A 16,379-nucleotide genomic window follows, 5' to 3' on the forward strand; every position below is an offset into this window, starting at 1 on the left:
GATATTGCAACTAAAAATAAGCTACGGAGATAAAAGAGCACAGGTGCAAAAGATATTTCTTGAAGAGTGTGCATGTAGCAGCACACAGAGTATCGTAAGAAGACTGATGTTTTTACAATTATCCACATAATAAACTTTTTTTTTTTTTTTAAGAATTGCCATTTGGTATAAAAAAGGGTGTTAAAATGACACTATTCTTTATAAGTAATATCAAAAATGTCAAAAACGTTGACGTTGTGGTTAAAAGCCACAACCTCTGCAGAGGAAGCGAGGTGTGTGATACACAAATAGCATGCCAAAAATAACAAAACGTTAAAAATAACATCCTGAGGACAAAACCAGACGGAAAACCAATACTCATAAGCAATCTCTGTCGAAAAACTTTTGCTTCTATGCAACGTATATACAACGGTTCCAACGCAAAATATCTTGTACAGAAAATTTACAAATATACACAAAAGATAATAGTTCCTGGAGACAAATCATTGAACACTTTAGCATTGTATATAAAAAAAATAAAATAAAGAAAACCGGTAGTAATACATCATCTGGCCTATCAAAGTTTTTATGTCTATATAGCTACTATCCCAATAAGAATAAGAAATGTATTATTTTAATAAGTAATCCCTGCAAAAAGGGGGGAAAAACATAGTTGAGTTGAGTGAGTCACTGTAGTCAGTCAGTCCAAACTGGTGGAATTATAAGTAATGTAAGTTAGCCCAAACTGGCGCACAGTCACTACTGGCTCTGCTTGCAATAAAATTTGCAATGATTTCTCGCTACTTTAGAGGACGATTAAAAACACGGATACTTGAAAATGTGACCACAGTGCAACAAAGCACCCTGGACACTGATAGCATGCTAATGTATCCCTAATGTATGTATCGTTTTGAATCAAGTTAACAACTACATATTAGATTTTTGTAAGCAAGCCATAAGTATACACTATGTGATTCTGATAGCTTTAAAAAAAATAATAATAATAATTACTGATTACTAAAAGTAGTATATTAGCAACCCCACTGAAATAAAAAACCTTAAATCAGCCTAAGTAGGTTTGCTGGCATCTCAGCATGATTATGCTGGTCTGCTGGCTGGATTTAAAAGAGTTTTGGGCACATTTCATCAGGTCAAGTTAGGAGACCAGCTTTGTAGACCAGCTAAATGATGGACTGGGAGACCATTTTAAGCCAATAAAGGCCAGGAAACCACCTTAAGGCTGGTTAAAGTTACTTTTCTCAGTAGAAAATATAAAAACTTGATTTGTTTTTAGCACAGCTGCCATTATGAACTATAATCTAAGTTCTTGTGAAATGCACAGTTGCTGCAAAGAGAGGGATGCATAACCCCACAATCTAAATAGTGTCCCTGCTTATTCATCTTTGTCACGCCCACCGCTTCCTTCTGCAGTCTGTTAAACTGAGGAAAAACTCATTCAGTCCATTGATTAAATAAAAAATTACTTTAATTCCACTAGTCCAAAAAACAAACAAACAAACAAAACAACAACAACAACAGAGCAGTAAAACAGGGCGAGCTATAACATCACCAATAACCAATCAGAAATTACCAACTGGGGTGAAATCATTATCATACATGGGGAGGGTTGTATCTCAACTTTTCAAAGTCCTATAATATGTGTGTGTGTGTGTGTGTTTTAATTAATTTAGCTACAAATACAATTTATTATCGCATAGAGGCAGTGAGTTATTTTCATTTTAAAAATCTTTAATTAAAATGCCCATATTTTCTATAAAGTGTTCTATAAACCACCCCTCCTACTGCCACAACTCACTCGTTAGTCGGATAGATTACAAAAGCCTGACATTAATTTACGCAGTTTAGGAACATGCCGCAGACTTTTTAATCATTTTAACTTATAGCAGCCAAACATGGGAACGTTATGTCAGAGTTTGAGACACATGCATGCGGTACACATGGAGTTAAAGAAGTTGAAACCAAATGTGTTACAACACTCCCAGGTCCCCCTAGTAACAAATAGTGCGTGCACGATAGCAGATTTGGATTTATTTTATTTACACGACATGCAAATACACAAGCAAGCATGCGTGAATCAGTATTAATAGGTTCAATTATACTCATATTAAAATAATATTACAGAAACACATTAGCGTTAAATATTACTCGGTGTGAGTGGATGAATTTAATCTTACCTTCCTCTGCGGATTTCATGCTTGCGAAGTGTATAGAGTAAACTCACACCTAGTTCAACGCACTTTCCCAAATACGCACGGCAGGGTCCGATGAGGCTTTTATTTCCCAATATAACGATTCCAGATATCTGTGATAAAAATGTTCACTTCTACCCCAATAAAGGTGTATTCCAGTCACGAGAAAACTATAAATGATTAGAAAGCTCAGATGATTCAATATACAACACTTTAAAGCGCGTGCACTAACAACGCAAAAGTGTTAGAATATTCTTTTAATACAGTTTGTCTAACTCGCAATATTTTCTATTCTGGACTTGCATGTTCGTTTCCAGGGGTTCTGGTGACGCACTGCTTTGCGATGGAAAGGTCTCTGTATCTATATAAAGCCGGGAAACACCTCCGTGTAGCCCCGCCTCTCAGTGGAGTGACGCAGGCACCACGTCTCAAGCTCGACAGCAGATGAAGAGAGGGATTCTCTCTTCTCAACATTTCCAGATGTGGAGCCCTTGAAACCTAAGGCAAATAAGCCGGCGTGTGCGCATGCGCATATGCTAGAGAAGGGAAGTCCAACTCATTTCTGAGAATCGGTTCTTTCGAACAGTTCGTTTTAAAGAACCGGTTCAAATGATGATTCGGCTGTCGACTATCCTGACATCCCGGCTTATATTAGTCTATAGTCCTATTTGTCTAAAACATTCCAGTTGAGCCACATGTAGTCAAATCGTTGTTTATTATATTTATGTCTATTAGATTATATTTAGGAAGGTGTTTTTCTTACTTTCATATGTCCCAGTTGCAGCCAAAATTTAAAACAGAGTAGGCGTGTCCAGGAGCAACTGGAAACAGAAAAATCAAATGTGGCTGTTTTGAAGAACAAATGCAGTTAAAGAAATCATTATCATGTTAATAATTTCTATTGTCACATACTTGTCACGCAGTGCGTTGATAGTGATTGGATAAACAGACTAAGAGCTCCGGTAGTTTTTTTTTTTTTTTTTTTTTTTTTTTTTTTTTTATTAGGACATCACAGTGCAGGGAAATGGGATCTGAAAATCATAAGATGCTGTTGGCAGGCCGGGCAACTTATTTCGGTTTTGACAACTTTCCAGTGGGGTGCGATTCGCTGCGTCATCGGGAATCATCTACGACAGTGGTTTTCAACCTGTGGGCCGCGGTCCCCTAGTGGGTCACGATGGTATTGCAGGTGGGCCGCCAATTACTATTAAAAGAAATAATAATATTGTTCATATATGTAAAAATGTCAAAGCCATAACATAATTTCATATATATAATTAAATAACAAACGATTGGTTTAAGAATAAACGCCAATTTATCTTATAAATATAAGAATATAAATATCCTATATTTTTGCGGCATATGCTACAGAACGACAGCAGTTGTGCCAAGTGGTGCCAGCCCGAGTTATTTTCTGTTCATTGCCAGTTCATTCAATAAAGACAGTTAACAATCTATCTTCTGAGTACTAAGTTATTAACCCAACAATAGCAGGTTCAGTTAATTTTTTTTGCAGTGGCCTGCTCAAAAATATGTTTGGTTGTGTGGGCCGCGAGTTGAAAAAGGTTGGTAACCACTGATCTAGGACTTTCTTGAAGCCAAGAAATGTTGGCCAATGTTAGCATTTAGTGCAGGATTCTCATACTGCAATACACAACATTACTTGCACTTACTATTGAAAACAATGGATCTTAATTAGCACCTCATTGTAAATAGTGACATGTACTGTCATAATGATGATGATAATAATAATAATGCATATTTGCATTTTTGTAGTATTACTATTGTAGTATAAAGATTCACATGCACTTCACCCTTCCCATGCAAGTAACCCTAAGCATATTTCAGACCCAAAATAAGTCCCAAATAAGAGCCAAAATATAGAACGATAAATAGATAGGTATTTTCAATCTCTGCACAAAGAATTGCATCTGCACATATACAGTATCATGGGTTCTCAGTGCACAAAAGTTTACAAATTGCATATGGTTTCCCTAAATGAATGGCTTTTTTTTTTTTATGTGGCTGAGCCTTTTGCAAGCTCTCTAATGATATGGACGTTTTGAAGTAGCTGTGCAGTGCTTATCCCCACTAAGAATTCATCCAGGTCGAGTAACACAAGAGAGCCAAATAGCCTTCACCCCACACGCACAGGATGATATATAATTGCATCAGGAATTAGTGCATTTATGAAACTCAAGCTGTTTCTTTCATCATGGGAACATGGTAATTGTACCATTACCATCTCTTACAGTCCTCTCTCTCCTGCTGTTCTGTGGGTCAAATGTATTTGTTTGACCTCATGGAAAGCTCTCACCCACTGGTTAGGGGCCCTAAGTAGGCTTGAGGGGATGTGGGCAGGGCCTCCCTGCCCTCCCCAGATATGTGAAAGCAAGCTGCGTGTCACAGTAAACACAGCTTCCAGGCTGAAGGTAATAAATAGCACTAACTGTGTTGATTGACGTGCACCTAGATCTACGTCAGTTGGCCTGTAGTTTTTCCACTCTGTCTGCCCGTTGTTAAGGACAGGGGTTTTTGAGCACCATCCGGACAGTTCCGGATCTTTTGTTCGTCTCAGCTTTACAGTTCAGAATATGCCAAAAAGCTGGTGTATTTTGTACTCCCTAAAAAGACCTTTTGTTGTCTATATTACTAGATTTAGATCTTAACCGACATCAGCAATGACATGGTTATTACATGGTTGCTGAGCAAATAAACATGGACATGTAATGATGATTTAAAATCTTTAAATTAAAATACACTGGAAAAAAAGGTGTGGGATTTACTTTAAAACAACTTTCACTCAGAAATTACTTGTAACTTTCACAAATAATTACAAAGAAAGGGCAAGTTACACTTGCCAACACTTTGAAATAAACATGACTTATTGAAGTAGAAAGACTGAAAAAGTATTTTCTAGGAAAACATTACCATGTGCTAAGCATTATATATATATATATATATATATATATATATATATATATTATAAAACAACTGGTCAATCAATAAGACAAACACTGCAACAAAATCACAGTATATCATTAATTTTGTAGTCTTATGAAGTCATATGAATGCATGACTTCTGTTGAAACATGGAAATTCAGGACGACCTTGACTGTGCTCAGCTGAGTGTACATGGGCCTGTTATTTTGGTGGGATCGAATGAGTGCACTCCACAATGTCCATTATGGTTTCGGACACCACTACAAATGGTTGTGCCATCAAATAGTGCACTACATAAAAATATATAGGGTGATTTTGGACAAAGTCATAAGTCAAGATGCCTCCAGTTGTGTCTGCATGAGGTGCAAAGCCCACCCCCAGTTCAAAGTTCAGAAAAAGTCCATGGATGGTTAAAATCGCATCAAACTATAATGCTTTCTATCTGGAGTTCCTATACTGAGGTTTAGAGAAATAATTGACATCATCGGTGTAATTTTTTGAATTGGCACTATTGGATCACCAATGGTCAATATCAGACCACTGGATGGCAAGATTGACCAGTCAGAAAGGAGTATTCCTGAACTTCGTGTAATAATTCATTAGACGCCCCCAAAGGCAGGTCAGCCAGTTTACACACACACACTGCAATATAATAACACACACACACTGCAAGGACATGAAATGTAGTCATAATTTTCTCATTTATATTCCAAAGACACCTTAATAACAGCAATGAACAGGAGAAGCTGCGGCTTTACGACTTCAAGAACTACGGACACTAATGATAATGATAATACAATGAGTGCTAATGCAGTTAGCATGGCTCGTGTGACAGCATGATGCACAGCTGTGTTTACTTTATAAGGTTTTCGAGAATACACAAATGACAAATTATGTTTCCAAACAGGATACATGGGCGGCAATGTGCTAATACATGTATCAATGCATGGCATGCCATAGACAGCAAAGACATGTGGGACTATGTAACGTGAGTCCATAACTAATGCCACAGATGTTGAATCGTCTGTCTCGGAGATGTTTAAAAAAGGCTGCACACTTATAACAACGGCATGAATCATAATATGCATGTGCATCACTAATGATGTGTCAGCATTTAAAAGTTGTTCAAATAAACCAAAACCACATTCAACCCCCAATGTGCACCCAACTGTTTTTCTGTCTGTGCTGTGATTGGTCCAGAAAGGGGGAGTCATTGATGTCATAGGTCCACTCACCTCTTCTTACAAGTCAATTTTCCGTCTGGCAGGCAGGTCTCATCATTATATTTGTGGGTGACAATACTGGGAATGACTGATTTGATGGAGGTCTTCTGGAAAAGACTTTCCCCCCTCTTTTCTAAATAGATAAAACAGATAAAACCCCGTCTGGATGCAGAAGTTGAACTTCAGATGACTAGAGCTCTATGAGCAACTGAAAATATGTATGGGTTAAATGTGACCATGATAAGCAGGTTGAAAATACACTGAGAAGATAATGTACTGTAGTACATGAAAAGTTTTTTTTTTTTTTTTTTTTTTGAGTCACAATGGGATTGCAATCAAATGTGTTATTTTAGTCTTTTTACAATGTGCCTTATGAGTCCATGTCATAAAATCCAGACCACATTTAAAAGTAATCTGATGAACATAAAAAGTGCTTAAAGTAGAAACAGCAACAGCAATTTGAGGTGGTATTTACATGACATGGCCTTGGGTATAGACCTGCCCTCCTGCTGTACCTTGGGGCTTCCTGTCTCCACTGAATGCTCCCTTTGACTCGGCACAGTGACGGAATCCCCAAGTCTGTTTCCTGTTGTGTAAGGTTGTTGCCGGGCAACTGTGGCTGTGTTCCAGAGGGGAGGGATTTCATGTGCTCCCACAGGCAGAGTGAGCAAACACAGACCCTCTGCCCAGAGCTCCACTGTGGAGCCTAGACACAACAGTGACTAACCTGTCCACGATACCACGAGCTGAGCAACAAATGGCAGGATAGTCATTCCAATAGATTTTTAAGACAGTGGTTTTGAGCAAATACTGCCCCTGAGAATAAATTAGTCAAGTTTCACATGGTTCAATAAAAACGGGCCAAAAATTACTAACCAATCAATCCAATTCTCTTAAACACATAGCACCTTCACCTTCAAAATCATAATTTTTGCATTATTTCATTAATGTATATAAAATTATAGTTCATTTTCAGGGGAATCTTTAGCTCAATAACAGACAGAAAGAATGAAAAATAATCTGGATGGATGGAATTACAGACAGATAGATAACCACAGAATGGTAAAACAATATATAGACAGAAAGAACAACAAACGGATAGACGGACAGACAGAGAGACAGATAGAGAGATAGAATGAAAGACAGAACAATAGACAGAATGACAGAACAACAGACAGATAGAAAATAATAATACACATAATGTAATAAAATTATATATATATATATATATATATATATATATATATATATATATATATATATATATACATAGAGAGAGAGAGAGAGAGATATCCCGAATCGGTGTCCACCTACAGGAAACACAGTGCTTTGGAAAAACAGATACACTTGAGACAGTAGCAAAACAGTATGACGCGTGTTGTGCCCCACATGCGGCTGATAAAACAAGGCAACTGCCCCACAACCTCTGCGGAAATGTCCAGTGCACAAACACATCAAAGGGTGGAGACGCCATTTAGGCACGTGCAACGGATTTGAGTCATTTTAGGCAAAAGCTGACACAGCAAAATTGAGTTTTGATGTACAAGTGAGGAAAGGTAGATACAGAGATATAGAGAGAAGGGAAAGGGAGGAAGAGAAAAAGATAGATAAGATGAAAGAGATAGCTTCCTAGCATGTTAGTGCCAGTGGACCATCACATCTAGCATGGGGTCGCTGTAAACCACACGTTTCCTGCCCTGTAGAGTGTGTGTGGGTGAATTTGGGCGGAGGGCTTGATAACACATTGTCTCAGAAAGTACCATACACACTGCCAGTCAAAGGTCTGGACACAACTGCTCATTCTTTATAACTGTTTTACACAAACATCATAAAACAATGAAGTAAAAACAAATGAAATAATGTGTATATTATGCACACACACACACACATACACACACTACAGTTCAAAAGTTTGGGATCAGTGCATTCTTTTTTTTCTTTCTTTCTATTTTTTTTTGTAAAGATGCAATTAAATTGATCAAAAGTTATTTATACAGTATTTAAAGAGTTATTTAATAGATTTCTATTTTTTAAAATGCTATTCTTCTGAACCTTGATATTCATCAAATCTTTAAAAATTATTTTTCCACAAAAGCATTAAACAGCACAATTGTTTTCAACATTTATAATAAGAAAAATGTATTGGTGTAAAATCAATTAAGACATCCATTGGGTAAACCTGGGTCACAGTCCTGAAAGCCTCATATTGAACAGCAATCTTGCCAGCACATGTAGTTACCATGTGGACCCAACGTTTGTCTTCTGTGATAGTAAATACTGTGTAAATGCCGCTCTCTAGTGGTTAGAAGCAATGCATACAAATAATTGCCAAGTAAGTTAAACAGTGCTGTATTATAAATATTTAAGAGAGACAACCTTATACTCACTCAAACTGGTACTCAAATACTCAAACAAATATTAAATAAGCTATTGGTGTTGGGCCTGTCACAGGGTTAGTTTAAGGTTTATATCCAGTAAAATAAATCAGTGGATTTCCTGAGTTCAGTACAACTCAACATCTTCAAAGCAGACTGGAGAACCATCATAACATACAGCAAGAAAGAAACAGCGCATGAGCTTGGCATAATCTCTTTCAGTATTGTAAACACACACACACACACTCTCTCACACACTCAGTATAGAAAATAAAGAGAATGATAAAACTCATTCCTTACACATTATTGAGCCAACTTCACACCGTCAGCACACTCATCAAGGGACAAAACTAGTGCAGTATTTCCTGTGAATGTCCTTAAAAAATTGTAAAACTTCAAAATAACTTGCTGATTGACTATAAAAATGGAAGTGTTGATGAGCGAGTACCATAGATTGATTTAAGAAAAGCAAATTGATGGCGTATCTGTAAGCAGTTAAGATATCCAACTGCTTTTTGTTTGCAGTTTTTCATGATCTTATAAAAAATCTTTCATTTATAACACCTATCTAACAAAAATACTACATACTTGTCTTGATTCGATGTCATGGCATTACAATAAGTTATAAAAGTCAATCAAGACATGCATCAATCAAGTTTAATTTGTCAAATGTCAAAAAGTCGAATGTCAAGTTTATGCAATGTCTTTTAGGTTGTTAGGTTGTTCCCAGAACCAAGAGTTCTTGCTGTAAGAATACAAGCTTTGCTGTGGTTTACATTTACACAGTTTTGCAGCAGGATCATATGGCAGCGGCAGCCACAGCATTCTGAATTCCACTTCAGTATACAGTCATGTGATCTGAACCACAGGTATCTATCAAGCCCCGCCCACCCAGATCTCATTAATAAAGTCAATAATACAGAATGTGCCAAATTCAAATGAAAAATAGTGCTAATAGGTGTGATAATACTAATGATGAAAGGTTTATTAAAGCTGATACTTCATCATGAAACTATTAACATCATTAAATACCATGAATTATAACAATTATAAATAAAAAAACTATAAAAATCCATAATCTATTCAATAAAAATATGTAATGCTGTTTTTTTTTCCTCTGTATACATTTACGGTAAGTGAAAAGTGACAGGTGTGGGTGCCTCAAAACCTTTGGCTTTTCTTTTCTTTTTATCTTGATCTCTTTTTTGTGCTTAATCCTCTTCAAGAACTCAATACTACTCACCGTTTCATCCTAGAACTGTCCCACCATCTTTAAGTGCAGAAACATGATGAGAAGTCAATAAATATACACGCACAAATCACATTATCCCACTGAAAAATGCATTTATGAAGCACACGTAAACAGCATCATAAAAGCACTTTCAGGCATTTGTAGTTGATGCTTAAAGTGATGGTCTGACTCAAAAATGTATGTGTGATCATTATCTACCCACCCTAATGTCAATTTAAACATAGGAATTTCAAACACAAAAACACAAAAGCAGAGTTTAAGATGTTGCAATTTTGAAACGTGACGGCCCTATGCTCACCATTGTATGGAAAGGAGCAGCATGAACATTCTGCTAAATTCTCCTTTTGGGTTTCCCAAAAAAAAGGCCATAAGCCATAAAGGTTTAGAACAACATGAGGGTGAGTAAATGATGTTAGCTTGTTAATTTTTTGGTGAACTAACATTCAGCATTAAAAAAAAGGAATAGATGAATTTCAAAGTTTCAAAGTCACGTGCGCTTGCCTTTTGACACCATGTAACCAAATGGTAAGTTTAGGAGGAGAGTTTGGAATAACTCTGTGTGGAGCATTTCCGCCTCAGATATTTGATGATGTAGAGCGGCAAACAGCTGACCAGAGTGATGACACACACCTTCCACAAGAACATCCGTGTCGTGATAAACGAAAGATCTGAAGACAAACAAGACAGAGGAATACAAAGTCAGGCTCAAAATGTTCATAATATCATCAAGGTGCCTTTTTCACACATTATAAAAAAGAAGTCTGTCAGGCTGTGGATAAAGTAGATGGGATGCATTCACCGATGGAATGTTCTGAAAAATGAGTGATCACAGGGTTAGGGCACATTTGCATGGCTCCTTCTCACCCAGGGGCCCACATCACACCAGACTGAAAACCGAGGACGGAGAACAGACATGTTTGTGGGGACAGGAAATGATAGCTGGTGTGGTGAAACAACAGAGAGAACAAGGGGAAAGAAAAACCTACCCAGGAAAGCGCCTAAGGTCATGTGACCTACGCCCGAGGCACAGTCACAAAACAGAGATGGACAGAAAGAAGAAGGAGCTTAAAAGCTGTTTTTATTGTATATCAGTCTGAACTAAATATGTGTGTTTTGTTCGAACACTGAAACCAGAGAATATAGGAAATCTATATACATATCATTTTCAATTATTTAAGCTTAAGGGGAAACAGAGTGGGGGAGGGGGGAATTTATTATATAGCCAGACAAACAGGCAGATAAAATGATAGATAGATAGATAAAAATGACAGTGATAGAACATTATAACCAATGTAAATGAATAAACAAATTAAAGGCAAAAAAGTGTCAAATGTAAGAATAGATAGGCAAGTAATAAATAAACTAAACATAATATAAACAACAAATGAATAAATAAATACTGTTAATGTGCAGGGAGGAAGGTAGACAGGTAAAAAACATTCAAAAAGTATTTAAAACTTCAAAAACGGTATTGATAAATAAATAAGTAAATAAATAAATGAAATAAAACAGAATTAAATTCCATTAAAATAAAGTAAAAATATAAAATGAAATAAGAGTGTTCAAAAAATGGCTTGCGTCAGTTCTTACCAAAGTATTCGTTCAGGAAGGCGAGGGGAGCGAAGTAGCAGCCAAGACTGATAAGTTGGGCTACGACCATGAGCCAGTGCCAGGTGCGGACCATCAGTGCCACCATCAGCAGCTCCATCAGCATCAGAGCAGTGAAGGAGATCGCCACCACGTGCACATACACCAGGACGCCCCCTGCTGGACAAACAGAGAATGTGTTCGATATGACCCAACAAAGACTAAGATAAAGCTGTTAGTTTAGTGTTATAATGAGTATAAACACATGTGTATGCAACACTTTCGTAGTTTACAAATTAAACAGGGGAACAACTAACAATAATAATAATAGTAATAATAATAATAATAAAATATCTGCTAGGGTTATTTAGACTGCAAGACCTGACAAATCCATAAGGTTTACTGATGTCCAACTAGAACAAGTTTCTTCTATGATAAAGAAAGTTCTTGACCCTCGCTCACGGTCTGATCCCCCATTCACACATGAGCGCTTTGAGCTCTGACCTCTGCTCCACGCTCACTCGGCTCCTCAGCCTACTGTAACCGTCTCTGTTTTCATTTTAATCATAAACGGCAGTGCAATCCAGCCTAATGGCCTCTAACTGATCACATAATTGACTCTCTTCATACAGCGAACATTCCTCAGGGTTACTCTCTGGACTAAATGAAATCTTCGCTCATATTTCCCTGTTGTTCTTGTCTCTCTGTATTAAGGTTTAATTAAAAAGCAGGAGCTGTCAGACGGGGACACTAATCTCTTGCTCACTGCGCAGATCGATTTACAATGCCATGTGGTGCAAGAGCTGGCGATGGTCCGAAGATCACATTCATGAAAAGACCTCCACTGAATTGACGGGAGACAGGTTACATTGCACTTCGATGTTTATTTCTTTGATGAAACGTTCACAGATTTATTTGTAAAGAATGTCTGATTGTGCCTGTTTACGTTTTTATGTTGAACGCAAACCAGTTTACTGTAATGACTCTGATCTCTTTATCACTACAGAAGTGGAAATATACATGAGGCTCTTTACTCTTTGTGTGCATGTTACCTGCATGGTGGAGATGATCGTCCCATGATCCATGAAAAACTAACCCAGAGCTGCTGAGCGTTTGTAACTGTGTGGCCATGTACCATCAGCAGTCTGCCTATGTGCTTGAGCTGGGTAATGGAGAAATCTGCTGCCAGAGACACCTGCTTTCCCTCCTGAAACAACAGCTATGTTTAGGTTTAAATGACAATTCTACTTAATCACACAGAGTCTGAAATATTATAATGTTACAGTTCTTTTTATCATTCATGATTTTTTAGGCTAGGTTAAAATAGTTAATAAATGTACTGAATATGAACATTTCTCAGTGAATGATGTTTTCCTTGCAAGAAACTATGAATCGATAAATGTCAAGAATATGCCGGAATAATATTTTACCTCAAAATAAAAATGTATATGACTATTAAGATGATTTGTATTTTCACATCATTTATGCATATTTCTCCCCTAAATTCTCATTTACATAATGCCAACAATTATATTTAAATGTATTATATAAATAAGCTATTATTGCCTTTAAGGTGGCTTAAAAACAAAAACAAATATTGAATAAATATTAATGCTTATGTTATACATATCTATATTAAAATTAAATATTAAAATTTAAAATATAAATATTAAACACTGCAATGATATTATATTTAACTTAATGTTAAATAAAAAAAACTTTATTACAGTAATGAGAATCTAAAAAAAATTAACCAGTAAAGGGAATTACACCCAAAATATAAAATAAAATATAAAAACACCTACACATTCTGGTAATGACAATTTATTTGAAATGGAAAAAATAATTAATTAAAGATGAAATGGGAAAAAAGTTACAGCAACAGGAATAGACAATCTACGTTAATGAGAAATGCCTCACCTTCCCTTCAATACCGATACCACAGTCTGCTGCTTGGATCATGCTGACATCATTTCCTCCATCGCCTGAGCACAGAGATAAGAAAGATGATAGGGAGAAAACATGAGAAGACACTGTGAAGACAGTCATCTTTACCATTCTCAAAGATTCATGCGCTTGGAGAGAGTTCAGTTTAAGTGGGTTTTGTCTCAGCTACTGGATAATGGGACTTAAAGCTCAACAGACTGAGGAGAGAAGTGGAGAGGACTGACCTATGGCACATGTTCCGTTGGCTGTTTGTTGCTGTAACAATCGAATGATCTCAGCTTTCTGCGTGGGAGAGCAGCGACAGCAAACCACAACGGGGCACTGACATGCCAGCTCAAAGTCATGCACACAATAGCGCAGACAGACCTGATGGGGCACACATAATCAGTGGGGAAAAATCAATCTTGATCATACATAATTTTGTTGAACATATGGAACATGTTTTTTACCTCCAGAGAGTCCCCTGATATGACCAGCACACAGTCGTGTTTCCTTCTGAAGGAGTTCAGCTCCAGATGAGCCTCGGCCCTGTTGGACACCTGTCACAAAAACCCCATAGAGCGTTCACACTAAATCCACTTCACTTAAAAATCCAAATCATCAGGATCAGACTAGGTTCTGATCCTACCGGTCTGAAAACGTGGATGTCTTGATTTCTAGAAACTAAGTGGGAACCTTCGGCGATAGATGTAGCAGTTTCCAACTTGTCTCCGGTCAACATCCAGATCTGAAACATAAAGAAGAACCCAATATTAATTGTCATTATTACACCTACACAGCTTGAGGCGGTCTACACTGGATGCAACAAAGTGACTGCTGCAAATCATTTGAAATTTGTGTCAGCACGTCATAAAAAGAGTCAGGCATCAGTTTACTGTCGGGGATTTGTCATGTTGTGTCACACCACATCCAGTGTAGACAGCATCACTGATTATAATGGGGTTTGCTGTATTTTGTCGCATCACATTCAGGATATTAAATGCCTTTCATGCAGATATAGGTATGGTGTTTGGGTGTTCACATATTTTTGGCCATCTATTGTATGTGTACCTTGACACATACAAACAGACAGAAAGATGGATAAAATGGATGCTAAGTTAATAAGGATTTTAAACTTGCCTTGCTTTAGTAGTAAAAATGGTGTAACTTGGGTTACTTTGACTTTAAGTCGCTTACATAAATCAGTCCAAACTGACCATTTCAATTCCAAACTCTGATTCTTTGATTTGTTTGCAACATCAACATAACCTTTCAAAGAGGTCTCCAAGTAACATTATTCGTATATATTAAAAGGAAATAGAAAATATTCTGTAAAAACGTTTTATTACTAAGCATACTATATCAAAGGATTAGGCTCTGCAAGATTTTTTCTTTGAAACACATTATTTTATTCAACAAGGATGCATTGAACTGATCAAAAGTGTAAGTAACAATATCACTCGAGACTAAGATTTTTAGTGTTTCAATAACAGACAGATTTCAGAAAATGGCTTTGAATATGCTTTAATCACAGCCAGGAGGGCCAGAAAACCAAACAAATACTGTAGAATATCATCAAATAAAGAGTACAACAGATTACAAACCCCACTCCTCCCTCCACCCTTACTGGCAAAGCAAACTTGTTTTTTTATTACTTCTGCTTGTTACTCAAGTCATGGGGTTGTTATAGTTATTATATTTAGACAGACGTCTAGCCGCCTTGTCCATATGCATCCGTTATTGCAACACACTAACTTTGGCCCAAAAAGTGGGGCCATTTAGTAGTCAAACCCATTCAAATATTAAGCCTGCAAGAAAAAGAATAGTTATTTATGATCAATGATTTATTTCACAATCCCCCCCTCAGATCGTTTCTCTTAAGACGATCATCAACCTTTATTCATCAATTGAATTTGACGTGTACATGTTTTACATGCTCTTTACTGAATCGTCTAATTATAAATCTTGCATCGAGTAAAGTAGAAGTTGCTGGTAACATAATTTTAAGCAGTGGCCAAAAACATGACCAAATACAGTATGAAAGAAATTATCAATCTAAAAATCTAATCTAATGTTGATAAATTGTGCTTTAAACCCACCTGATATCAAATTTTCATGTTAGCCAATACTTATTTTCCTTCTATCAACATCATTATCTGGAATGAGAATACAACCAATTTGATCATATACACATATCATCTTCTGTCAACATTTATCCAGAGCCATTCTATTTTCGGAAATTTAATAATTTTTACATATTCAAAATTAAGTTTTCAAGCAATAAACAAACAAAAAACCCTGAACTGAATACCCCACAGTAAATTGCATTTGAACTGCAGACCTTTTACAGAGTCATTTTTTAGTATCTTCTGCTGGGTTCAAAGGTCATTAGGTAATGAATGAATGAAGGTAATTGGTCTATTAACAAATTAATAATTTGATACTGCTGCTATCAGTTAAAGTATAGAATGTCAAATTCTTTGTCCAAATCTTTTAAAATTTTATTGCATTTTATTTAGTACACAAAACAAATAAAATGAACAAATAAAAATTAGATCTACTAGTCAACAATGGCTTTTTGCTTAAAATGATGGTTCTTCTGTCAAGAGTACAAAAAACAGAAACAAACAAAAAAACCTTTACACCATTTCAGAGCAAATCCATGATTACTGAAAGGTTGACAAGTATCAAGGAAAAAATATATATCACTATATATGAACGATATATTAATTTATTTAAATTACTGAGGGTGGAAATACAGCTATCATACCTCAAAGTCCTGGTATCGTTTTTCGGTCTGTTTCTTAGTGTCCACCAGTGTCCGAGGCCCTCTCTGGCCATGTTCCCACACTGAGACAAAATAATGCAACACACAACTACAGTT

General features: G+C 36.6%; 1 protein-coding gene and 1 pseudogene across 1 annotated transcript in view; both read right to left on the minus strand.

Annotated features, from left to right (window-relative positions):
• Nucleotides 1-2,627, minus strand: part of LOC132104118 (nuclear factor of activated T-cells, cytoplasmic 1-like) — a 41,077-nt gene extending 38,450 nt beyond the window's left edge. Inside the window, exon 1 of the mRNA XM_059509348.1 lies at nt 2,175-2,627. Coding sequence (XP_059365331.1) covers nt 2,175-2,193 — 19 coding nt within the window. The 5' untranslated portion in view covers nt 2,194-2,627. The remainder of the gene's footprint in view (nt 1-2,174) is intronic.
• Nucleotides 2,628-5,191: 2,564 nt separating this feature from the next.
• LOC132104808 (probable phospholipid-transporting ATPase IIB) overlaps nt 5,192-16,379 on the minus strand; it is a 48,902-nt pseudogene continuing 37,714 nt past the window's right edge.

The sequence above is a fragment of the Carassius carassius genome, chromosome 25 (assembly GCF_963082965.1).
Source record: "Carassius carassius chromosome 25, fCarCar2.1, whole genome shotgun sequence".
Classification (NCBI taxonomy): Eukaryota; Metazoa; Chordata; class Actinopteri; order Cypriniformes; family Cyprinidae; genus Carassius; species Carassius carassius.